General features: G+C 48.8%; 1 protein-coding gene across 34 annotated transcripts in view; it reads left to right on the top strand.

The window, feature by feature from the left end:
• Positions 1 to 24,969, top strand: part of NSD2 (nuclear receptor binding SET domain protein 2) — a 77,090-nt gene that overhangs the window by 16,782 nt on the left and 35,339 nt on the right. For 32 of the 34 annotated variants that reach the window (XR_014079227.1, XR_014079230.1, XR_014079228.1 and 29 more), the window contains 2 exons: positions 18,041 to 18,665; positions 20,463 to 20,625. Coding sequence is in view for 29 of the 34 variants with exons in the window: in XM_081578837.1 (XP_081434963.1) it covers positions 18,069 to 18,665; positions 20,463 to 20,625 (760 nt within the window). In the remaining 5 variants the exon portion in view is untranslated. Of the gene's footprint in view, positions 1 to 3; positions 82 to 182; positions 276 to 18,040; positions 18,666 to 20,462; positions 20,626 to 24,969 lie in introns of those variants that run through there. The other 2 variants (XM_081578857.1, XM_081578809.1) reach the window with 2 other exon arrangements.

The following is a 24,969-nucleotide window of genomic DNA, read 5'->3' on the forward strand; positions in this document are numbered from 1 at the left end:
ACACAAGGCGGCAGCACGGTGATGCTTGACGCCCCGCACCCGACCCTCGCTCCCCTTGGAAACCACTCATCACTCTGAACTGTTAGTTTCTGCTTTAACTGACACATTTTCAGTTTTCACTGTAAGGGCACCAGGGTTTTCTTTCCTTTTTACAATGACTGTATGTTGCATTTTGTTTTTAGATATTTTAAAAGGGAAAGGCTTTGTGGACGAGAGGCGCCCTGAGCCGCCAGCCTTCCTGCAGCTGCAGCAGCAGCAGCTTGACTCCTGGAGAGGTGACTCTTCCCTCAGCTTCCCCACGTTCGCTATCCTCACTCACTCCTCTGTTGTCTTTGTCTTTGTGGATCGACCCTTCGTTTGTGACTCTTTTTTAAAATACTTATGTATTTATCTGGCCGCGTCAGATCTTTGTCACGACGCACAGACTCTGGCTGAGGCCCGTGGACTCAGTGGTTGTGTTGCGTGAGCTTAGTTGCCCCTCGGCATGTTCGGTGTTAGTTGCCTGACCAGGGATCGAACCTGCATCCCCTGCATTGCATGGCAGATTCTTAACCGCTGGACTACCAGGGAAGTCCCTGAAATTCTTGACTGTCATTTTAGTTGGGGTTTCTATAAGGAGTGTAAGTAAATGTGAGAAAGGAAGCCTCACATTTTTTTTTTAAATCCAAAAGTGGTTTTAGAATTACCCCTCCCCCCTTATTTTTTGAGTCCTGTTTTTCCTTCTGGGTTTGTATTTTTGCTCTAGTATGTCTTTCAGCATTTCTTTTGTGAAGGGAATATGTATATTAAACTCCCTTAGTTTTCACATGTCTGAATATACACTTTGGCTCATGCTTGGTAATAATTTAGAGGAGAAATTCTCTCTTCCCTGAGCACTTTGGAGAGGCTCCGCCATCTGCTCCTCTTAGTTGAGGCTGCACAAAGCCTGTGTTTCTGTTCCTCTCCTCGTGCTGAAGTCTGTCCATTAACTTATTCTTAATGGGGACTTAGGTGTGAGGATTTTCTTTTTGTCCTTCATATTCACAAAAGTGTGTGTTTAGGTATTGATTTGTTTCTATCTTGCTCAGAACCTTGGGTGCCCTTTTTAATCTGAAAACTTGAGTTTTGTTTCATCTCTGGAAAAATTTCCATCATTATCCTTTCTGCCACTCTTCCTAGTTTCTCCTGGAACTCCACGGGAATGTAAACTCCCTGAGGGCAGAATGTTCTTCATGTGCGTATGTGTGCAAAAAATTGCCATCTTAACCATCTTTACATGCACACTTCAGTGGTATTAAGTACATTCGCATTATTGTGCAGACATTACTACCACCTGCTCCAGAACTTTTTCATCTTGTGAGACGGAAACTGTTTCCCAGTTGAATACCAGCTCTTCACTCTCTCCTCTCCATCCCCTTGTAACTACCTTTCTGTCAGGACTTTCTGTCTCTATGAGTTGATGAGTCTCAGGACCTCATATAAGCACAGTCAGGGAGTTCCCTGGTGGTGCAGTGGTTCAGTTCAGTCGCTCAGTCGTGTCCGACTCTGCGACCCCATGGGCTGCAGTATGCCAGGCCTCCCTGTCCATCACCAACTCCCAGAGTTTACTAACGCTTATGTCCATCGAGTCGGTGATGCCATCCAACCATCTCATCCTCTGTCGTCCCCTTCTCCTCCTGCCTTCAGTCTTTCCCAGCATCAGGGTCTTTTCCAGTGAGTCAGTTCTTCACATCAAGTGGCCAAAGTATAGGAGTTTCAGGTTCAGCATCAGTCCTGCCAATAAATATTCAGGGTTGATTTCCTTCAGGATTAACTGGTTTGATCTCCTTGCAGTCCAAGGGACTCTCAAGAGTCTTCTCCAGCACCACAGTTCAGAAGCATCAATTCTTTGGTGCTCAGCTTTCTCTATAGTCCAACTCTCACATCCATACATGACCACTGGAAAAACCATACATAGCTTTGACTAGATGGACCTTTGTTGACAAAGTAATGTCTCTGCTTTTTAATATGCTGTCTAGGTTGGTCATAGTTTTCCTTCCAAGGAGTAAGCGTCTTTAATTTCATGGCTGCAGTCACTGTCCCCAGTGATTTTGAAGCCCAGAAAATGAAGTCTCTCACTGTTTCCACTGTTTCCCCATCTATTTGCCATGAAGTGATGGGACTGGATGCCATGATCTTAGTTTTCTGAATGTTGAGCTTTAAGCCAACTTTTTCACTCTCCTCTTTCACTTTCATCAAGAGGCTCTTTAGCTCTTCTTCACTTTCTGCCATAAGGGTGGTGTCATCTGCAGATCTGAGGTTATTGATATTTCTTCCGGCAATCCTGATTCCAGCTTGTGCTTCCTCCAGCCCAGCATTTCGCATGATGTACTCTGCATATAAGTTAAATAAGCAGGGTGACAATATACAGCCTTGACGTTCTCCTTTTCCTATTTGGAACCAGTCTGTTGTTCCATGTCCAGTTCCAACTGTTGCTTCTTGACCTGCATACAGATTTCTCAGGAGGCAGGTCAGGTGGTCTGGTATTCTCATCTCTTGAAGAATTTCCACAGTTTGTTGTGATTCACACAGTCAAAGACTTTGGCATAGTCAATAAAGCAGAAATAGATGTTTTTCTGGAACTCTCTTACTTTTTCTGTGATCCATCGGATGTTGGCAATTTGATCTCTGGTTCCTCTGCCTTTTCTAAATCCAGTTTGAACATCTGAAAGTTCACGGTTCACGGACGGTTGAAGCCTGGCTTGGAGAATTTTGAGCATTACTTTGCTAGCATGTGAGATGAGTGCAATTGTGAGGTAGTTTGAACATTCTTTCGCATTGCCTTTCTTTGGGATTGGAATGAAAACTGACCTTTTCCAGTCCTGTGGCCACTGCTGAGTTTTCCAAATTTGCTGGCATATTCAGTGCAACACTTTCACAGTATCATCTTTTAGGATTTGAAGTAGCTCAGCTGGAATTCCATCACCTCCACTAGCTTTGTTCATAGTGATCCTTCCTAAGGCCCATTTAACTTCACATTCCAGGATGTCTGGCTCGAGGTGAGTGATCATACCATCGTGATTATTTGGGTCATGAAGATCTCTTTTGTACAGTTCTTCTGTGTATTCTTGCCACCTCTTCTTAATATCTTCTGCTTCTGTTAGGTCCATACCATTTCTGTCTTTTATTGAGCCCATCTTTGCATGAAATGTCCCCTTGGTATCTCTATTTTCTTGAAGAGATCTCTAGTCTTTCCCATTCTGTTGTTTTCCTCTGTGTCTTTGCATTGATCGCTGAGGAAGTCCAGTGGTTAGGACTCCACAGTTTCACTGCTGAGGGCATGGGTTCAACCTCTGGTCGGAGAACTTAAGATCCTGCAAGCTGTGTGGAAAATTGAAAGTTGCGCCTGACTCTGCGGCCCCATAGACTATACAGTCATGGAATACTCCAGACCAGAATACTGGAGTGGATAGCTGTTCCCTTCTCCAGGGGATGTTTCCAACCCAGGGATCGAACCCAGGTCTCCCACATGGCAGGTGGATTCTTTACCAGCTGAGCCACAGGGAAGCTCTGCAAGCTGTGTGATGTGACCCAAAAAAGGTGGAATCATACAATGTTTGTCCTTTTGTGAGCAGCTTCTTTTACTTAGTATAATGTATGCAGGGTTTGTCCGTGCTGTGGTGTGTCTCCATACTTCATTCCTTTTTAAGGCTGAACAATATTCCATTATCTGGATGAATCACAGTTTATCAATTCATTCACCTGCTGAAGGACACCTTGATTGCTTCCAGGTTTTGGCAATGATGAAACGAAACTGATATAAACCTCCATATGCAGGTTTTTCTGTGGATGGACGTTTTCAGCTTCCTTGGGTAAATTCCAAGGAGTGGGATTGCTGGATCGTATGATGAGAGTATGTTCAGTTTTGTGATCAACCACCAAACTGTGTTCCCAGCGGCAGTGAGGAGACTCCTGCTGCTCCATATCCGCTTGGGCAGCTGGTGCTGTCAGCGTGGTGGGTTCTGGCCGCGCTGACCGGCGTGGAGTGGCTGCTCTTCCTGTGGTCCTCCACAGGGCATCTCCCAGGCCGGCTCTGGGGTGGAGATGCCCCGAGCAGTCCCCAGCTGCCTGGGCAGGGCTGCGCAGCGTTGCTCCTTCTGGGCCCGTCTTTTGTTTCTTGGCTCGGGATTTGGGCCCCTGCCGCCTTCTGAGGCAGGGTTTTTGAGGGTGCCTCTGTCTCTCCGGGGGCCTCCGGGGGTGTCTGCTGTGGGCCCAGCCCTGGGCTGGCTGGAGGAGCAGCTCAGCACACGGTGCGCTGACCCATGGTGAGGCCGGTGCTCAGTCCCCAGGAGCTGCAGTGCGGGGCGGTCACCTGCCGTGAGGAGGCAGTCGTGGAGCCCGAGGCTGGCCCAGGCCGTGGCCCCGCGCTGGGAGCCCACAGTGCTCCGCGCCCTCTGACCCCACAGCTGTCCTGGGCCCGGGCGCCCGCCTGGCTCTGCCCGCGCCGTGCCCGCTGCTCCAGGCTCGGCTCGGAGGCCTGTGTCCTGTCCCCTGCATCCGTGCCCTGGGACTCATTGCTCTTCCTGCCTCATTTCTGGAGCTGGAGATTTCCCTCTCTTGTTTTGAATTAGGTGATGTATATAGCTAACTTTTTCTCTTTTTCTTTAAAAAAAAATAATAATTTGGCCATCTTCATCAGAAATCTCCTGAAATGTGTTAAAATGGTAACGGAGTTCATCCTAATGTGGAACCATCATTTTTGAATAAACGCTCTTTAGCTGTGATACCTTATTTTAATATGTATGGTGATAACTGGGTTTGATTTGCTTCTGTCTTGTAATTTTTTTTTTACGGTCATACTCTACTGATCTTGATTGATAGCTTTTTTTTGTACAACTTCTCTGGTTTTGGTGGGAGAGTTATGCCAGCCTATGTAGTAATGTTTGGGAAGCTCGCCATCACTTTCCATGTTCTGGAGTAATTTAAACAATAGGAATGCTGTGTTTACGTGGTGAATAACACACAGCATTTGGAAAGACTGAGTTGTACTTGTTTATATCAACATGGCGAAAATCAGCATGTGTTGATTGATCAAATCGCAGGTCCAGTGTGATAGCATTTCTTCGCATGCAAGCCCCATACAGCAGTTCTCAGTTCGTGGGTGTGTTCCGTAACCTGGAAGGTGCTGGGTGCTTTGTGAACTGATGTAGGGGGTACTGAGTGGGACTCGGGCTTCCTGAACGGGCAGATGCCATCTTTGTTTTCCTCAGTCACCCTGTCCAAGGCTTGCGGGGAGGTGGAGCTGCACTGGAAGCCTGTGTTTGGCTTCTGGCTGTTGGACTTGGGGCTCCTGGTGGGGGCTGTGGGCACAGAGAACCAGAAGCCCAGGATGCTGCTGTGGGGGTGTGGTGGGCGGTAGGCAGCCTGCTGGGCTGAGCCTGGCTTCTCTTGCCTGGGGCCCTTGAGTGCCTTGAGCCCGTCTTGCCTGTCCTCGGCTGGAGGCACACCATTGTCCAGAGGTCTTCTTTTATGTCAAGAAAACTTGAAACAAATGTGGCAAAATGCTAAAAACTGTCATTTTGGACCGGTGGGTGTGCAAACGTGTCCTGTTGTTCTTTGTACTGTTCTGCTTTTAAAACTCGTCCCCCTTCCCCTGATTGAGGGTCATTGAGCTAGTGAAGCCCTCTGGGCCTTTCTTTCGTGGTTATTGTGGGCTTTGCAGATTTCTGCACTCGAGGTTAGGTTTTATATTTTTCTTGGAGCGCTAGATAGAATGAAAGGTTTTCTAATTTATTGGTATAACCTTGATAAAAAATGAAAAGTCCTTGAAAGATCAAGTCAGTGGTCAGTGCCGTGTCGGAAGTGAGAGTGGACCCTTTCTAGGGGGCCACGGCTTCAAGCGTTGTCCCAGATGGAATCCTGAAAAGTAGTAAGCAGCCCACAGTTCCAAGTTGAGGGGGGGGGAAACAGACCAAATGCGCAAAGAAACAAGAACAACGAGTGAAAATAAAGCCCCAGCAGTAGACACAGGTCTGCCAAGACCGCATATTTAAACGTTGTGTCTGATATATTCAAAGATTTAAAAGCAACTTGAAAATTCCAACAGGAACAGGCGATCTTGAAAATGTGGTTCACATATAGGTCATGATTACCTAGGCCTGGTATTAAACGCTGAAAGGAGCCAGAAATCTGAATTTTTGTGTAAATATTCCAGACTTCAGTTGTTGGCAACTAACCTCTTGGTTATCTGTCTGTCAGCTCTGTTTCTAGTATCATGGTCTTAGCTGTTGCTCTGACCGGGGCTGCCGTTCGCATCCTTCCCTTGCACAGGCCCCTCAGAGCTCGCGCGGAACCTCTGGGTAGCAAGCACGGGGCGCTGCAGCTGTTGTCCGTGTCGTATTTGTGAAGGATAAGGCAGCGTTGCACATTCTGCTGTAGTCACTTGAATGTTAAGAAACTGAGGAACAGATAGCCTTACTCACATTCACCGTTTCTGGTGTCCTTCATTTCTTCCTAAAGGTCCCAGTATCAGTCTGGTCTCATTTCTCGTCAACCTTGAGAACTTCTGTTAACATTTCTCATAGTGAAGATCTGATGACAACAACTTCTTAATCGGTATTTCTTTTAAAATATATTTAGTCATCATTCCTACAGAGTGTTTTTCTGGATATCAGATGCCAGGCGGACAGTCTTTTTTCTTTCCCCCCATTACTCTAATCGTGTCTGGCATCTGTTTCTCATGAGCAGTGAGTGACCATCCATGTCATTGTTCTGTGTTTAATGGGCCTTTTCTCCCCTCTGCTCTTCAGGGTTTCTCTCTCTCTTGGTTTAAATGGTCCCACTGACTACGCCTGGCTCTGGGTTCGTTTACTCATATCCTGCTCAGATTTGGGCTTCCCTTGTGGCTCACTTGGTAAAGAATCCGCCTGTAATGCAGGACGCCTGGGTTTGATCCCTGGGTTGGGAAGATCCCTTGGAGAAGGGAAAGGCTCCCCACTCCAGTATTCTGGCCTGGAGAATTGCACGGACTATATATATATATAGTCCATGGGGATGCAAAGAGTCGGACACGACTGAGCGACTTTTCACTTCACTTCACTTCTGCTGAGCTTTGCTGAGCTTATTGAATCTGTGAATTTATGTCTCACTGAATCTGAAAAGTTTTTCTGTTTAATTTTTCCCAAATGTTTTTTTCGATCTCATTGTTTCTTCCTTCTCCTCTGGGTAGGAGTGGGAATCCAGACCCTTTGATGTTGGTCTATAGCACAAGCTAGAATCAAGATTGCCAGGAGAAATATCAATAACCTCAGATATGCAGATGACACCATCCTTATGGCAGAAAGTGAAGAGAAGCCTCTTGAGAGTCCCTTGGACTGCAAGGAGATCCACCCAGTCCATCCTAAAGGAAATCAGTCCTAAATATTCATTGGAAGGACTGATGCTGAAGCTCCAATACTTAGGCCGTCTGATGCGAAGAACTGACTCATTGGAAAAGACCGTGATGCTGGGAAAGACTGAGGGCAGGAGGAGAGGGGACGACAGAGGATGAGATGGTTGGATGGCATCACCAACTCGATGGACATGAGTTTGAGCAAGCTCCGGGAGTTGGTGACGGACAGGGAAGCCTGGCGAGCTGCAGTCCATGGGGTCACAGAGAGTCAGACATGACTGAGCCACTGAACAACAAAATAGATCACGGAGGCTCTGTTTCTTTCTTTCTTTTTTTTTTTTTTTAATAGTTTTTACTCTTTTTTGAAGATCATTTCTACTGATCTGTTTTCAAGTCTCTTTTTTAATAATATATATATTTTATTGAAGTATAGTTAACTTACTATGTTTCAGATGCGTAGCAAGGTGATTCGGTTATACAAATACACATATATTATTTTTGAAATTATTTTCCATCATAACATTATTACAAGATATTGACTATAGTTCCCTATTTATACAATAAACCTTTGTTGCTTGTTGCATATCTATTTTTTAATTAGAAATTTAGCATTCTATTCACACTAAGTCAAACAAGTGGCATCAAAATGTCATAATTTTTTTCAGTTAGGCAAAAATTCATGTTTTCTAAAATGTATGTGTTTTACATTAATATATATGTATACCAAAGCTATTCTACTACACTTGATAAAGGCTTGAGAAAACATAAAAAAAAAAGAAATTGGAGAATGAAATGGGAGCACTGCATATGAAATAGAAAAAGTGAAACAAACTAGATGAAAGTAAAAGATCATCATATAGTCGAGTTGTTTTTAAACATGACTGCTCATTAGAAACATATCTGGAGTCTGGAGAAAAAAAGCAATACCTGAACATTTGTATTTTTCAAAAAAACCTCAAGATAGTTGTGTAATGCATCTTGATTTTAAAAATAGCACGTTTTTCTGTTAGATCCTAGTTTTGGTGATACAGAGTTCTATTATTTTACTATTGACCAATCATGATACAGTGGTATTGAGTAATAATTACATAATCACAATAGTGAAAGATGTTTATCGGTTTTCACAATCAGTTCAGTTCACTCAGTCATATTTGACTCTTTGCGACCGCATGGACTGCAGCACGCCAGACTTCCCTGTCCATCACCAACTCCCGGAGTTTACTCAAACTCATGTCCATCGAGTGGGTGATGCCATCCAACCATCTCATCCTGTGTTGTCCCCATCTCCTCCCACCTTCGGTCTTTCCCAGCATCAGGGTCTTTTCCAGTGAGTCACATCAGGTGGCCAAAGTATTGGAGCTTCAGCTTCAGCATCAGTTCTTCCAATGAATATTCAGAACTGATTTCCTTCAGGATTGACTGGTTTGATCTCCTTGCACTCCAAGGGACTCTCAAGAGTCTTCTCCAACACCACAGTTCAGAAGCATCATTCTTTGGTGCTCAGCTTTCTTTATGATCCTGCTCTCACATCCATACATGACCACTGGAAAAACCATAGCTTTGTCTAGATGGACCTTTGTCGGCAAAGTTAATGTCTCTGCTTTTTAATATGCTGTCTAGGTTGGTCATAGCTTTTCTCAATCAATAACCAGACAAAAAGTAAAAGATAATTAAAATTGCAAGCCTATGGGAACGTGATTAACTTAACAGTATAAAATAATTACATACAATTTAGAGGTCGAGCAGAGTGTTGTGAGTGGAGGTGCCTACATGCGCATGTTCTCATCCACTCAGCCAGTCTGTGTCTTTTGGTTGGTGCATTTAACCCATTTACATTTAAGGGAATGATTGATCGTGTGATCCTATTACTGTTTTCTTCATTGTTTGGGTTTATTGTCTGTAGGTCTTTTCCTTCTCTGTGTTTCCAGTCTAGAGAAGTTCCTTTTGCATTTGTTGTAAAGCTGGTTTGGTGGTGTTGAATTCTTTTAACTTTTGCTTGTCTGGAAAGCTTTTGATTTCTCCATCAAATCTGAAGGAGAGTCTTGCTGGGTAGAGTATTCTTGGTTATAGGTGCTTCCCTTTCATCACTTAAAATATATCATGCCATTCCCTTCTGGCTTGTAGAGTTTCTGTTAGGAAATCAGCCTGATGAGAGTTCCCTTGTATGTTATTTGTCGTTTTTCCTTTGTCACTTTTAATACTTGATCTCTGTCTTTGCTTTTGTCAGCTTGGTTACTGTGTGTCTTGGTTACTGTGTGTCTTGGTGTGTCCCTCTTTGAGTGTATCCTTCCTGGGACTCTCTGTGCTTCCTGGACTTGGTTGACTCTCCTTTCCCGTGTTCAGGAAGTTTACAGCTGCTAAGCTGCTGCTAAGTCGCTTCAGTCGTGTCCGGCTCTGTGCGACCCCATAGACGGCAGCCCACCAGGCTCCGCCGTCCCTGGGATTCTCCAGGCAAGAACACTGGAGTGGGTTGCCATTTCCTTCTCCAGTGCATGAAAGGGAAAAGTGAAAGTGAAGTCGCTCAGTCGTGTCCGACTCTTAGCGACCCCATGGACTGCAGCCCACCAGGCTCCTCCATCCATGGGATTTTCCAGGCAAGAGTACTGGAGTAGGGTGCCATTGCCTTCTCCGAAGTTTACAGCTATTATCTCTTCAAATATTTTCTCAGGTCCTTTGTCCCTCTCTTCTCCTTCTGGGACCCCTGTAATGCCAGTGTTGGTGCCTTTAATGTTGTCCTGGCTGTCTCTTAGACTGTCTTCATTTCTTTTCGTTCTTTTTTCTATATTCTGTTCTGTGGCAGTGACTTCCACCATTCTGGCCTCCAGGTCATTATCCGTTCTTCTGCCTCAGTTAGTCTATTGATTCCTTCTAGTGTATTATTCATCTCTGTCTGTTTGTTCTTTAGTTCTTCTAGGTCTTTGGTAAACATTTCTTGCATTTTCTCAATCTTTGCCTGCATCATTTTCCCAAGGTCCTGGATCATCTTCACCATCATTATTCGGAATTCTTTTTCTGGAAGGTTGCCTGTCTCCACTTCATTTTGTTGTTTTTCTGGGGTTTTATTTTGTCCCTTTACCTGGGACATAATAACTGTCTGCTTTTTCATAGTGATTAACTTTCTGTAATATGTTTTTGTTTTAGCTGCTCTGAGACAGCTTCTTGCTTCTTCTGTCTGCCCTCTGATGGCTGAGGCTAAGAAGCTTGTGTAAGCTTCTTGATGAGAGGAACTGGCGAAGGGAAAAACTGGGTCTTCCTCTGGTGGGCACTGAGAACATTCAGGGAATTTGACTTTGGAGGCCGGTGGGATTTGACTATAGAACTTCCACAGGACTGGGCAGACAGGCCATTGGAGGGCACAGATAAAACCTTGTGCATGCCAGGAGCCAGGAGAAAAGAGCAGTGACCCCACAAGAGACTGAGCCAGATGTGCCTGGGAGTGTCCAGGAGCCTCCGGTGGAGGCGTGGGCCGACAGTGGCCTGCTGCAGGGTCAGGGGCACTGAATACAGCAGTGCGGGCACAAGTCCTTTTGAAGGAGGTCACCATTACTGCCATTACCCCTACCATAGTTTGGCCTCAGGCCAAACAACAGGGAGGGAACACAGCCCCGCCCATCAGAACAAGACCCAGATTCCCCCACGGTCAGTCTCTTCCATCAGGGAGCTTCCACAAACCTCTTATCCTTCTCCATCAGGGGGCAGACAGAATGAAAACCACAATCACAGAAAACTAACCAAACTGATTACATGGACCACAGCCGTGTATACCTCAATGAAACTATGAGCTATGCCGTTTAGGGCCACCCAAGAAGGCTGGGTCATGGTGGAGAGTTCTGACACATGTGGTCCACTGGAGAAGGGAATGGCAAACCACTTCAATGTTCTTGCCTTGAGAACCCCTTTTTGAAAAGGCAAAAAGATAGGGCAGTGAATGATGAATTCCCCAGGTTGGTAGGTGCCCAGTATTGCTACTGGAGAAGAGTGGAAAAATAGCTCCAGAAAGAATGAAGACACAACCAAACTGAAAACAGCGCCCAGCTGTGAACGTGACTGGTGATGAAAGTAAAGTCCAGTGCTATAAAGAACAATATTACATAGGAACCTGTAATGTTAGGTCCATGAATCAAGGTAAATTGGAAGTGATCAGACAGGAGATGGCAAGAGTGAACTTTGACATTTTAGGAATCAGTGAACTGAAATGGACCAGAATGGGTGAATTTAACTCAGCGACTATTATATCTACTACTGTGGGCAAGAATAGAATCCCTTAGCAGAAATGGAGTAGCCCTTACAGTCAACGAAAGAGTACCTGGGTCTCCCGCATTGTAAGCAAGATGCTTTACCTTCTGATCCACCAGGGAAGTCTCCAAAATGCAGTACTTGGGTGCAGTCTCAAAAATGAGAGAATGATCTCTGTTCCTTTCCAAGGCAAACCATTCAATATCACAGTAATCCAAATCTGTGCCCCAAGCACTAATGCCGAAGAAGCTGAAGTTGATCAGTTTTGTGATGACCTTCAAGGCCTTCTATAACTAACACCAAAGAAAAAGATGTCCTTTTCATCATAGGGGACTGGAATGCAAAAGTAGGTAGTCAAGAGGTGCCCAGAGTAACAGGCAAGTTTGGCCTTGGAGTCCAAAATGAAGCAGGGCAAAGGATAACAAGAGTTTTGCCAAGAGAACGCACTGGTTATAGCAAACACTCTTTTCCAGTAGCACAAGAGATGACTCCACACATGGACATCACCAGATGGTCAATACTGAAATCAGATGGATTATATTCTTTGCAGCCAAAGATGGAGAAGCTCTATACAGTCAGCAAAAACAAGACCAGGAGCTGACTGTGGCTCATATCATGAATTCCTTATTGCCAAATTCAGACTTAAATTGAAGAAAGTAGGGAAAACCACTAGACCATTCAGGTATGACCTAAATCAAATCCCTTATGATTATACAGTGGAAGTGACAAATAGATTCAAGGGGTTAGATCAGATAGACAGAGTGCCTGAAGAACCTTGGATGGAGGCTCATGACATTGTACAGGAGACAGTGATCAAGACCACCCCCAAGAAAAAGAAATGCAAGAAGGCAGAATGGTTGTCTGAGGAGGCATTAATAGCTGAGAAAACAAGTGAAAGGCAAAGGAAAAAAGGGGAGAGATATCCACCTGAATGCAGAGTTCCACAGAATAGGAAGGAGAGATAAGAAAGCCTTCCTTATCTTCCTTGTAAGGAAGCCTTCCTTCCTTCAATGCAAAGAAATAGAAGAAAACAATAGAATGGGAAAGACTAGAAATCTCTTCAAGAAAATTAAGAGATACCAAGAAAACATTTCTGGCCACCTGATGTGAAGAGCTGACTCATTGGAAAAGACCCTGATGCTGGGAAAGATTGAGGGCAGGAGGAGAAGGGGATGACAGAGGATGAGATGGCTGGATGGCATCATTGACTCAATGGACATGGGTTTGGGTGGACTCAGGGAGTTGGTGATGGACAGGGAGGCCTGGTGTGCTGCGGTTCGTGGAGTCACAACGAGTCAGACACGACTGAGCAACTGAACTGAAGGAAACATTTCATGCAAGTTCAGTTCAGTTCAGTCGCTCAGTCGTGTCCGACTCTTTGCGACCCCATGAATTGCAGCACGCCAGGCCTCTCTGTCCATCACCAACTCCCGGAATCTACCCAAACCCATGTCCATCGAGTCAGTGATGCCATCCAACCATCTGATCCTCTGTCGTCCCCTTCTCCTCCCGCCCCCAATCCTACCCAGCATTAGGGTCTTTTCCAGTGAGTCAACCTTTCGCATGAGGTGGCCAAAGTATTGGAGTTTCAGCTTCAACATCAGACCTTCCAATGAACACCCAGGATTGATCTCTTTTAGGATGGATTGATTGGATCTCCTTGCAGTCCAAGGGACTCGCAAGAGTCTTCTCCAACACCACAGTTCAAAAGCATCAATTTTCTGGTGCTCAGCTTTCTTCACCGTCCAACTCTCACATCCATACATGACCACTGGAGAAACCATAGCCTTGACTAGACGTGCTTTTGTTGGCAAAGTAATGTCTCTGCTTTTAAATATGCTATCTAGGTTGGCCATAACCTTCCTTCCAAGGAGTAAGCGTCTTTTAATTTCATGGCTGCAATAACCATCAGCAGTGATTCTGGAGCCCAGAAAAATAAAGTCTGACACTGTTTCCACTGTTTCCCCATCTATTTCCCATGAAGTGATGGGACCAGATGCCATGATCTTAGTTTTCTGAACGTTGAGCTTTAAGCCAACCTTTTCACTCTCTTCCTTCACCTTCATCAAGAGGCTCTTTAGTTCTTCTTCACTTTCTGCCATAAGGGTGGTGTCATCCGCATATCTGAGGTTATTGATATTTCTCCTGGCAATCTTGATTCCAGCTTGTGCACAATAAAGGACAGAAATGGTATGGACCTAACAGAAACAGAAGATGTTAAGAAGAGGTGGCAAGAATACACTGAAGAACTATACAAAAAAAGATCTTCATGACCCAAATAACCATGATGGTGTGATCATTTGTCTCAAGCCAGACATCCTGGAATGTGAAGTCAAGTGGACCTTAGGAAGCATCACTACGAACAAAGCTAGTGGAGGTGATGGAATTCCAGCTGAGCTACTTCAAATCCTAAAAGATGATGCTGTCAAAGTGCTGTCCCCAATATGCCAGCAAATTTGGAAAACTCAGCAGTGGCCACAGGACTGGAAAAGGTCAGTTTTCATTCCAATCCCAAAGAAAGGCAATGCCAAAGAATGCTCAAACTACCGCACAATTGCACTCATCTCACACGCTAGTAAAATAATGCTCAAAATTCTCCAAGCCAGGCTTCAGCAATACGTGAACCGTGAACTTCCAGATGTTCAAGCTGGTTTTAGAAAAGGCAGAGGTTGATCTCTGGTTAGAGATCAAATTGCTAACATCCGCTGGATCATAGAAAAAGCAGGAGAGTTCCAAAAAAACATCTGCTTTATTGACTATGCCAAAGCTTTTGACTGTGTGGATCACAACAAACTGGAAAATTCTTCAAGAGATGGGAATACCAGACCACTTGACCTGCCTCCTGAGAAATCTGTATGCAGGTCAAGAAGCAACAGTTAGAACTGGACATGGAACAACAGACTGGTTCCAAATTGGGAAAGGAGTACATCAAAGCTGTATAATGTCACCCTGCTTATTTAACTTATATGCAGAGTACATCATGTGAAATGCCGGACTGGATGAAGCACAAGCTAGAATCAAGATTGCCAGGAGGAATATCAGGAACCTCAAATATGCATTTGACACCACCCTTATGGCAGAAAGCAAAGAGGAACTGAAGAGCTTCTTGATAAAAGTGAAAGAGGAGAGTGAGAAAGCTGGCTTGAAGCTCAACATGCAAAAAATGAAGTTGATGGCATCCAGTCCCATCACTTCATGGCAAATAGATGGCGAAACAGTGGAAGCAGTGCGAGGCTTTATTTTCTTGGGCTCCGAAATCACTGGGGACAGTGACTGCAGCCATGAAATTAAAGACACTTGCTCCTTGGAAGAAAAACTATGACCAACCTAGACAGCATATTAAAAAGCAGAAGCGTTACTTCACTGACAAAGGTCTGTCTAGTCAAAGCTATGGTTTTTCCAGTAGTCATGTATGGGTGTGAGAGTTGGACCATAAAGAAAGGTGAGCTCTGAAGAATTGATGCTTTTGAACTGTGGTGTTGGAGAAAACTCTTGAGAGTCCCTTGTACTGCAAGGAGATCAAACCAGTCAATCGTAAAGGAAATCAGTCCTGAGTATTCATTGGAAGGACTGATGCTGAAGCTGAAACTCCAACACTTTGGCCACCTGATGTGAAGAACTGACTCATTTGAAAAGACCCTGATGCTGGGAAAGATTGGAGGCGGGAGGAGAAGGGGACGACAGAGGATGAGATGGTTGGATGGCATCACCGACTCAAGGGACAGCAGTTTGGGTAAACTCTGGGAGTTGGTGATGGACAGGGAGGCCTGGCGTGCTGCAATCATGGGGTCGCAAAGAGTCGGACATGACTGAATGACTTAACTGAACTGGTGGAGTCTCTGTTTCCCCCAATCCTCTGGAAGGCCTATAATCAATTCCACTGGCCCTCAAGGCTGGATTCCCAGTCACTTTGTTGGATCCCCAGGCTGAGAGACCTGACGTGGGGCTCCGAACCTTCACAATGGCGGTAGAGCTTCTTTGCCGTTCTGTTCTCCAGTCTGTGGGTCACCCACCCAGCAAGCGTAGTATTGATTTTATCCTGAATGCGCTCCTCCTGCCGTCTTGCTATGGCTGCTTCTTTGTCTTTGGATGTCAGGTATCTTTTTTTTGGTGGGTTCCAGCATCCTCCTGTTGATGGTTTTTAACAGCTAGCTGCAGTTTTAGTACTTTGCAGGAGATGAGTACACGTCCTGGTTTTATCCTGGATACTGTGAGTGATGTGCTGGAGACATGCTTTTCCCCATTATGTTCTTCTCAAGAGTAGACTTTTTCTTCCAGTTGTGTTAAAATACACGTAACATTTACCATCTTAACCATTTGAAAAAGTTATTTGGCTGTGCTGGATCTTAGTTGAGGCATGCATGATCTTTTAGTTGTAGCACAAGAACTCTTAGTTGCAGCATGTGGAATCTAGTTCCCTGACCAGGGATGGAACCCAGGTCCCCTGCGTTAGGCGTATGGAGTCTTAGCCGCTGGACCGCAGGGAAGTCCCCCCTCTTAGCCATGTTTAAACGTGCAGTTCAGGGTGTTAAGTACATGCGCAGTGTTGCAGCCATCGCCACCAGAACTGTTTTCATCTTGTGAACCTGGAACTTTGCCCCCATTAAAACACCAGCTCCGCTCTCCCCTCCCTCAGATCCTGGTGTCCGTCTTCCTACCTTCTGTCTGTGGATTTGATTACGCATGAGAATGCAGCCACACAGTATTTGTTAGTCTTTTGTGACCGGCTCACTGCACTCTAACGTCCTCAAGGTCCGTGCTGTGGCAGGTGTCCACCTCCCCTTCCTGTCTGAGGCTGCAGCACAGCCCGCTGTGTGGATGGACGCTGCGGTGGCCTCCACCTCGTGCCCGCAGAGAGCGTGCCGCTGTGGACCCGGGGCACCGATACCCACACGTCCCTGCTTTCCACCCCCTGGAGTGCGTGTCGGGTGGGCTTGCTGGGTCCTTTGGATTTTCTGAGGAAGCCCTGCCGTTTTCCTTCACGCCCCCACCGCTGGTGCACAGGGCTCCAGGCTCTCGCACCCTCCCGAGGCCCTGCTTTCTGTGTTTTGATAGTGGGTGGCCGTCCTCATAGGTGCTGTGTGAGGTGGCATTTCTTTGGGGCTTTGATCTTTTCTTTTTTGGTGGGGGGAAGGCCCTCACTGCCTGGCTTGTGAGATCTGAGTTCCCTGACTAGGGATTGAACCCAGGCTCCCAACAGGGAGAGTACAGAGTCCTGACCGCAGGGCAGCCAGAGAGTTGTGGTTTGACCGTAAGAGGGGCCTGCGGCCCCATGCGCTGGGCCGTGTGGACCCTGGGGCTGGGCGGGGGCTGTGTGTCCCCTGCCCGCTTGCCGCCCACGCCGTGCCCGCCGCATCCCCAGCGGCCATGCTCGCCCTCCTGTGCCTTGAGGTCGTCGACTTCTCCTTTTGTCCAGTCGGCCTGATGTGAGGGGGGCTGGGAGCCCGCTCAGATTTGCCTTAGAAAACCCCGTGTGGGTCACATCGGATGGTCCCGGCATGTGCTCGGCGTGTCTGTTGTCGCGGGGGGCGGTCCCCCCACTGCCCGGCTCCCAGAGAGCTGGCCCGGTTGCACGCTTGGCCCCCCAGTGGGTGTCTCCATGTGGCGGTCCCTCGGTGGTGAAGGGCTGCGCTCCGGTGCGGCGCTGTCCTTCGAGGGCGCCCCGATGGGGGCTCTCAGGCCCGGTGCTCTCCTTCTCCCTGGTAGCTCGTCTTGGGGGGCCTCCGCACCGCCATCGTGGTGTGCTCTTGGGGGTCTTCCCCGCGGAGCGGGCACCGGCCTGTTCCCCGTGAGCTGCCTTCTCTGGGTGTCCCCAGTGAAGGGCTATGGCTCTCGGGGAAGCCCCCTCTGCCTGTGGGCCTCAGGCAGCCCGTTTGGACGTGGGTGCCATGGGCCGTGCTTGGCACCCCGTCCGAGGAGAGCTGCTGTCCTTGACGTTGCGCCCCCCTGCTCGTCCCTGCAGTTAGTATGGGCCAGACGGATGGTAGAGGGCCTGCTGCCGCCTTCCCCGTCCGTCTGGGCTTGAGCTTTGCTGCCCAGTAGCTGTGGGCGGGCCCGGAGCCCCGGCCCGGCTCTGTTTTCAGCTATGTCTCAGGTCTTTCCCTCTTGTTCTTTGCCCACGCTGGCTTTGCGCTGGCCTCCTCAGGTGCTGCCCTGGCGGCAGGTGGAGGGGACAGCCTCCGTTTCCCGAGGGCTCTGGGGGCAGTGATTTCCTTTCCTCGGCTGACTTTTGTGTTCTCCCACGAAAAGCTAGTCCTAATCCTTTCACTTGGTTGTTTTGTGACTCTGTCATTTCTGCGATGTTAGAACTGCCTGTTGGGACCGAAGTCACAGGAAACACCATAAATTGCCTCGAAAACCCCCAAGCCCCCCAAATGTATAGAGAGCTCCATTGGCGTACTCATCTTAGGGTTGAAATGAAGATGTTTCTTTTCTCCTCTTTTTCTAATGCTGCAGTGTTCTGAGACGGAGACACCTAGGCTGAATGGAATTCAGCGTCAGGAAAAGTCCTCTTTCTGCTCCGAAGGTGGTGAAGTGTGTGAAGATGAAGCAGGCGCCGGAAGTCCTGGGGAGCGCCAGCGGGAAGCCCCCGGGCTGCGACGTGAGCCGGGAGTGCTCCGTGTTCCTGAGCAAAGCGCAGCTCTCTGCCGGCCTGCAGGACGGGGTCGTGCAGAAGTTCAACGGCCACGACGCGCTTCCGTTCATCCCGGCCGAGAGGCTGAAAGACCTCACCTCCCGCGTCTTTAATGGAGAGCCCGGTGCTCACGATGCCAAACTGCGTTTTGAATCCCAGGAAGTGAAGGGACTTGGGACCCCACCTCACACTACGCCCGTCAAAAACGGCTCTCCAGAAATTAAGCTGAAAATCACCAAAACCTACATGAATGGGAAACCTCTCTTTGAATCCTCCATATGTGGCGACGGTGCTGCCGCCGTGTCCCGTTCAGAGGCAGACGGACAGAGAGCAGAGCACAAGGCCCGGAGGAGCCGCAAGAGGAGCGCGCGGCGGGGCTCTCTGCTGGAGCGCGGCCTCGCTGAGGCCGCCCTGGCATCCAGGGTCTCCAGTCCTGTGGACAAAAAGGTACTTACGAGCGAGGAGCTCTGGGTGGGTGGCAGGCAGCACAGGGGACCTCGGAGGACACGCGACGCGCGCGAGGCGGTAGGAGGTGGCCCCGGCGCCCGTGGCCTGCTCTCCGCTCGCCCCGTGTGCTCGGCTCGGGCACCTGGCTGTGCCGTGGGGACACTCACAGGCCCGCTGAGCAGCACCAAGGCCTGGAGATGGAGTGTGAAGACTGAATGAGGTTCTGAATCTGGGCCTGGCCATTCCAGAGCCGTAAGCCTTCAGGCGGTCCTGTTTTCACGGAGCTCCTCTCCCGCCTGACGGTGGTCAGTGGGGGACCTCGTGGGGGCCTCCTCGGTCTGTGCCGTCTGAGGAGGGGGCAGGCCTGCCCTGTGCAGGAGGTCTCCCGCCGGCCTCCCCTCTGGTCAGTGTCCACCCGGGGCTCCTCCCGTAGGGCTCCCACAGATGGCTCGCCTCGGTGGGCACGGGCCCTGCCTCCTGCCTGCACTCTCTTGGTGCCCAGCGCAGAGCGCGGTGCTGGAGGCACGTGATTGCGTGTTCAGGCTTCAAAGGCTGGGGTGGGGATGGGGGAGGAAGAACACGGTACTTATACCACCAAGTCTTCAGTGACACTAGGGAACCTTGACCTTGGCAGAGGAGCTGGAGAGGGCTCTGTAGTGCCCCTGTTCCTGAGGGCTGGGGTCTGGATGAACAGCTCCAGGCCCGCTTTCAGGAGTATGGGCAGGGGCTTGAGGCCAGTTTGGGTTTTTTTCTCACCAAGGCTGGAGTAATCGCTGTAAAATTTAGTGAGGAATCTTGTTTATGGTCTCACAGATAAGAAGGGAAAGGACCGACATTTCCCTGGAGTAATTGAAATAATGAAGAACTGAGGGTTTAAAAAGGTGTCTGTTGAATGCTGGGGTGGGGTGGGGGGGCGTGGGGTGGCTCTGATGTAATCCCACTGGTGGTGGCCTGGGCTGATACGGCCCTGCTTGAAGCCCCCTGGTGGGATCCATGCTTCTTCATAGGGAAGAGGCTGCCGGTTGGTTTTGTTAAAATTTGGGCAAGTCACCTGCTTTTGCCTCTCAGAGTCTGCCTTCACCCTCCGAGTGGGGATGATACTGCCTGTCCATCTTTGTAGGAGTGTGTGATGTGCCTGCTCTGTGCCAGCCCTCACCCCCCCCCAGTGAGGCGTGGTGACCGGGCTCGCCTCCGTTTACACGTGTGGAACTGAGGCTCAAAGCAGGTCAGCGATTCGACTGTGCTCAGCCCCCTGGTGAGGACACTGCTCTTGCCAGGGCTTCAGCCTCCTACTGGCCTGGGTTCTGAGGTGGAGAGGCTGAGGCTCCGAGAGCCCAGGCCCTGGATGGTGGGGTCTGCTGCCGAGCCCCTGTGTCCTGGCCCCCCTGGGGTCCTCTCTCCCGAGGACTGACTGTCAGACAAGGGCTCAGAAGGGGCGGAGGGCCAGAGGATGAATTCTATGAGAATTCTTGTCCAGCCTGCGAATAAAGCTCCACCAAAGGCCACCCACCAGGCCAAGGGACTGGATTTCTGCAGAGACCTTTGTACTGTTGGCACCTCTGTGTGCCAGGTTCTTGCCGACCTTTTAGCTGAGGGCTGGAGATGAACAGTTTTAATGAAGTGCTATCAGGGCTGTTTCCTAAAAAACAGTGAGGGAACTGTGAGGGAAAGCACACTTGTGTTTAGGTGTGTGTGTACATGTGTATGGAATCTCGGGTCTGACTCACCCTTGGTCTTCTGTGGGTAGGGAGCTGGCTTTAGGGGTAGGTACTCGATGTATCTCTTGTTCATTTTCAGATTCCAGCTAAGAGAGAATCCTGTCCGAATAACAGCAGAGACAAAGACCAGCTGTTGAAGTACAGTGTCGGGGATCTGGTGTGGTCCAAGGTGTCCGGTTACCCCTGGTGGCCGTGCATGGTCTCTGCCGACCCACTCCTGCACAGCTACACCAAACTGAAAGGTACCATGTTTGGGGGGCTGCTTTTCCGTCTTTATCTTCTGCACTTAATTGTTCTCATCTCCCAACTTCTTTCTTACTCTTCCTTCAACAGCCCTACTGTGGTTCTTTCTTTTCCCCCTTTTTTAATGTGCTTTAATGCACAAACATAAGATTTACCGTCTTAACCGAGTGCCCAGATGAGTGGGATGAAATACACTCACATTGCCATGTGGTGGTCCCCACCGTCTGTGCCCAGAGCTCTGCTCACTCTGTAGACCTGAAACTCTGTCCCCGTGAGGTAGCGAGTCCTCAGTGCCCCACCCCAGACCCTGGTGGTCCCCGCTCTGCTTTTGGTCTGCTGTCTGTGGTTTGGATTTGCATCTCCCTAGTGATTAGTGATGTTGAGCATCTTTTCATGTGCTTATTGGCCATTCATACAGCATTTGAATCGGCTTGTTGGTGGGGGTGGTTGGATTGTTAAATTTTGTGTGGTTCATTTTGCAACTTTGCCTTAAGTTTGTGATTCAGACGTGACACATTGCTTTTCTTTTTATATCCAACTTAGATATGTACTTTATCTGATTGAATTAGTGTTAAAGGAGAAGTGGTCTTTGCCTTGTCATTTGCTTTTCAGGTTTTATGATTTATTATTATTTAGATATACAGTAATTACTTATGTCAGCATGATTTTCAGAAATTAGTATTTTATATTGCATTTTAGTTTGAAAAATGTCCCAGTTTATTTTATTAGGTGGGAAAAAGGAAAAAAAGACGAGAAATAATCATCTTTGGTGTCATGAAACTTGAGTTATAGATCAGAGAAGTTAGAGAACATAATTAAGAACGTAATGTGTTATTGATACAAATTAGAGCAGATGCTTAAATAATAATTGGACAGTTCATGAAACATAAGATCTCATGTGGTTTTGGAGGGAAAAAAACCAAAATCAGGTGGTTTGAGAGTCCCATAAACAGCTCTTCTAGAATTTGAATTTGGTGTGAGAAGGTGAGAGGTGGTGATGCAGGGTTGGAGCTGACCTTGTTGGCACCCAGGTGACTGTGCCCCCCAGGGGCGTGGGCGGGCGGGGTGTGGGGCCTGCCTCGTGCGGCCCCCTCAGCCTCTGGCTGGGGGCCTGAGCCTTGCCGGGGCTTTACTGCTGGGAGTGGGGTACAGCGCTGCCCCCTGGCAGGCAGACTTGGGAGGCACAGGTTGGGACTTGGGAGGCACAGGTTGGGATGAGAGGCCCTCTCCTGTGTCCCAAGACCCCGGCGGACGCGTGTACGCACGGTGAGGGTATGCAGGACGCTGGATCTGGGGAGGAGCCTGTGGGCTGGTTCCGGTTCTGACTCAGTACAGGATATGTAGCTTCCTCAGCTTGCCAGCAAAAGGGAGTCCCTGTCCGGGCTTCCGGGGCCCCAGGATGCACCCCAGAGGCCTCTGGACTTGGTCAGAGTATGACAGAAGTACAGCTGAGGCAGAAGCCAGGCTGTCCTGCTGTGGTCGGGCTGGGCCTTCTGCCTCGGTGACAGACCCCCCTCCCAGCTCCAGGTGGCCCAGGCAGAGGCCATGCAGGGCCCTGTGACTCCACACCGCTTGTCTGCAGAGCACATCACGTGCAGTCTCTCGGGGTCGTTTTTAGCGCTGGGATTTGGGCTTCATTTCAGCCTCCCAGTGTCTCAGACCGTAGTAACTGAAGGAGTCTTTCCATGTGTCTTTGTTCCAGCTACTGGGGTTAATGAACTTCATTACACGTTCCCCTGATTTAGGGTTGAGTAGTTTCTATAGTCTACAGCAGCTTCATCACTTCATGGCAAATAGATGGGGAAACAATGGAAGCAGTGAGAGACTTTCTTTTCTTGGGCTCCGAAATCACTGTGGATGGTGACTGCAGCCATGAAATTAAAAGACGGTTGCTCCTTGGAAGAAAAGCTATGACCAACCTAGACAGCATATTAGAAAGCAGAGACATTACTTCGCCGACAAATGTCCATCTAGTCAAAGCTATGGTTTTCCCAGTGGTCATGTATGGATGTGAGAGTTGGACTATAAAGAATGCTGATCACCGAAGAATTGATGCTTTTGAACTATGGTGTTGGAGAAGACTCTAGAGAGTTGCTTGGACTGCAAGGAGATAAAACCAGTCAATCCTGAAGGAATCAACCCTGAATACTCATTGGAAGGACTGATGCTGAAGCTGAAGCTCCAATACTTTGGCCACCTGATGTGAAGAGCTGACTCACTGGAAAAGATCCTGATGCTGGGAAAGATTGAAGGCGGGAGGAGAAGGGGACGACAGAGGATGAGATGGCTGGATGGCATCACCGACTCAATGGACATGGGTTTGGGTGAACTCCGGGAGCTGGTGATGGACAGGGAGGCCTGGCGTGCTGCAGTCCATGGGGTCGCAAAGAGTCGGACACGACTGGACTGAGCTGAGCTGACAGCAGCTTCTCTGAGTGAGACTGACAGACACGCTGTCGGTGTGCATGCTCTGGCTCAGTGCTTTGGCACTTCTGCTTAAGACGTCGCAGCAGTGTCCTCCTAGTTGAGGCTCGGACTCTGGAGAGTCGGCTGCCGGGGCCCAGCTCTGCTGGTAGTGAGCCGCTCCGTGTTTTTAAGCTCCAGAGATTGTTAGGGCGTCTTCCCTAAGCATGAGAGACAAAGGTGATAACATTGCTTTTGGGGAAAGATCATAGCACAGAGACTAGTGAGCGCTCAGATGTTAGTATCATCCTCTTTTTAACTTTTGAAACCAGAGTTTGTATTCTATCTACCCCTCTCCCATGGTCACCCCTGGGCTTTTTCCTGAAAACATTGCTGTTTGAGCTGTTATTTCCCCTGCAGGATCCTTGTGTTTGGTGATTTAATTTTAATTTTGTGCCCACTTTCAGTGTTTTATGTTGCCAGGTATTCCCCCAACTTTCCCAGTGCCAAGTGGTTATACTTGGATTCTGTCTTGTTTGTCATGTGAAACATTTTGTTTATTATTATTATTTTTTTTTTCCATTTAGAAGCTTTTCAAGCCCACTGGTCAGAGTGGAACAGTGCTGTGGACGTCATCCACTCTCACCTAGACTTGCCAACCCTTAAATGCTTTGTTTCACCTGCTCTGTCTCTCTCTCTTGTATATAAATACACTCCCCTTTGCCAGCTCATCTGAATGGGTGCTGTACCCATCCTGACACTTCACCCTAACTTATCGGTGGGAGTCCTCCCAGAACAAGGCCAGTACCCCGCCTGCTGGTGAGAACACGGCCCATCAGTAACTGACCCTTCGTCTCTTGGGGTCTCTTGGGGCCTTGCTTCGATCTCCCGGGAAGCTCCAGTGTGGCCATGGACTTGCTCTCCTCTTCACCCTGAGGTTGAGGCAGGGTGCCCTCCCAGCCCCTGCGGGCGAGAGCAGACCCCCAGCCCTGGCCTTGTGGGCAGACTCAGGCCCGCAGAGGCAGGTGAGCACCATGCAGGTCGGGCCCACACTTGGCCTTTCACTGAAGACCTTCTTGAAGGAAGGGGCTCAGCCCAGCAGTGTGCTCCGCCAGGGTCTGTCTTGGGCTGCAGGGCAGGCAGCCTCGGTCAGCGCTGGCAACTCCAGAGGACTGACAGTGTGCATTTGGAAAGCGAAGGGGTCAGAGGAACCTGTGAGACCAGGAGTCTGGTCTGTGCCGTGGCCCCGCCCAGGAGGTGTGGACCAGAGCTGTCCAGTGGGGGCTGGCCCCTGTCTGGTGGCTGACCTGTGCTGCCCTTGGGGCCGGCTCCCTGACCGCCTTCCTCTGAGGGTGGGTCCTTCCTGAGGACCCACTGGCCTGGTGAATGCTAGCTGCTCATTCTCATCCTCTTTTCATGGTTAAGGAGCTGGCGCTTTTCTGTGAAGGTGAGCACCCTCCTAAAAGATTACTTATGTATTGAACGTTACAGTCTTCACTCCCTTTAACGCTCCCATTGTTTCAAAGGTGGCCTCTGGGAGCCCACGAAGTCCCTTTCAGCTGTGTGCTCCTGCCCTGGCTCCGTCTGTCTTGGAGCGCTTCCTTATGTGTGCTAAATACTAACTGCACTCCGGGCTCCCTGTACACTTTCTTTGCCCCAGTCCTTGAACCAGCTATTCCTTAGAGGAAGCCTGCGTCCTTTTAGTAGCGAGTGGTGTGTGGCTGCCCCAGTCTGGGCTCTGGCTGTGTCCAAGGCCGGAAGGCAGAGGACGGTGTATGAGGCGGGTCTGCTGAAACGCTGCCCCCGCTCCCTCTGCAGCTCTGTGATGGTGGGCCTGAGGCTCAGGAGCCCTTGCTGGGAGGACAGCCTCAGAGGAGGGTGGCGTCGGGTGTGGAGCTGGCCGAGCAGGGGCTTGGGAAGCAAGACCTTTTGACTCCTGT

Source organism: Giraffa tippelskirchi, chromosome 1 (genome assembly GCF_054371585.1).
Source record: "Giraffa tippelskirchi isolate mGirTip1 chromosome 1, T2T-mGirTip1v1.2.pri, whole genome shotgun sequence".
NCBI classification, from domain to species: Eukaryota; Metazoa; Chordata; class Mammalia; order Artiodactyla; family Giraffidae; genus Giraffa; species Giraffa tippelskirchi.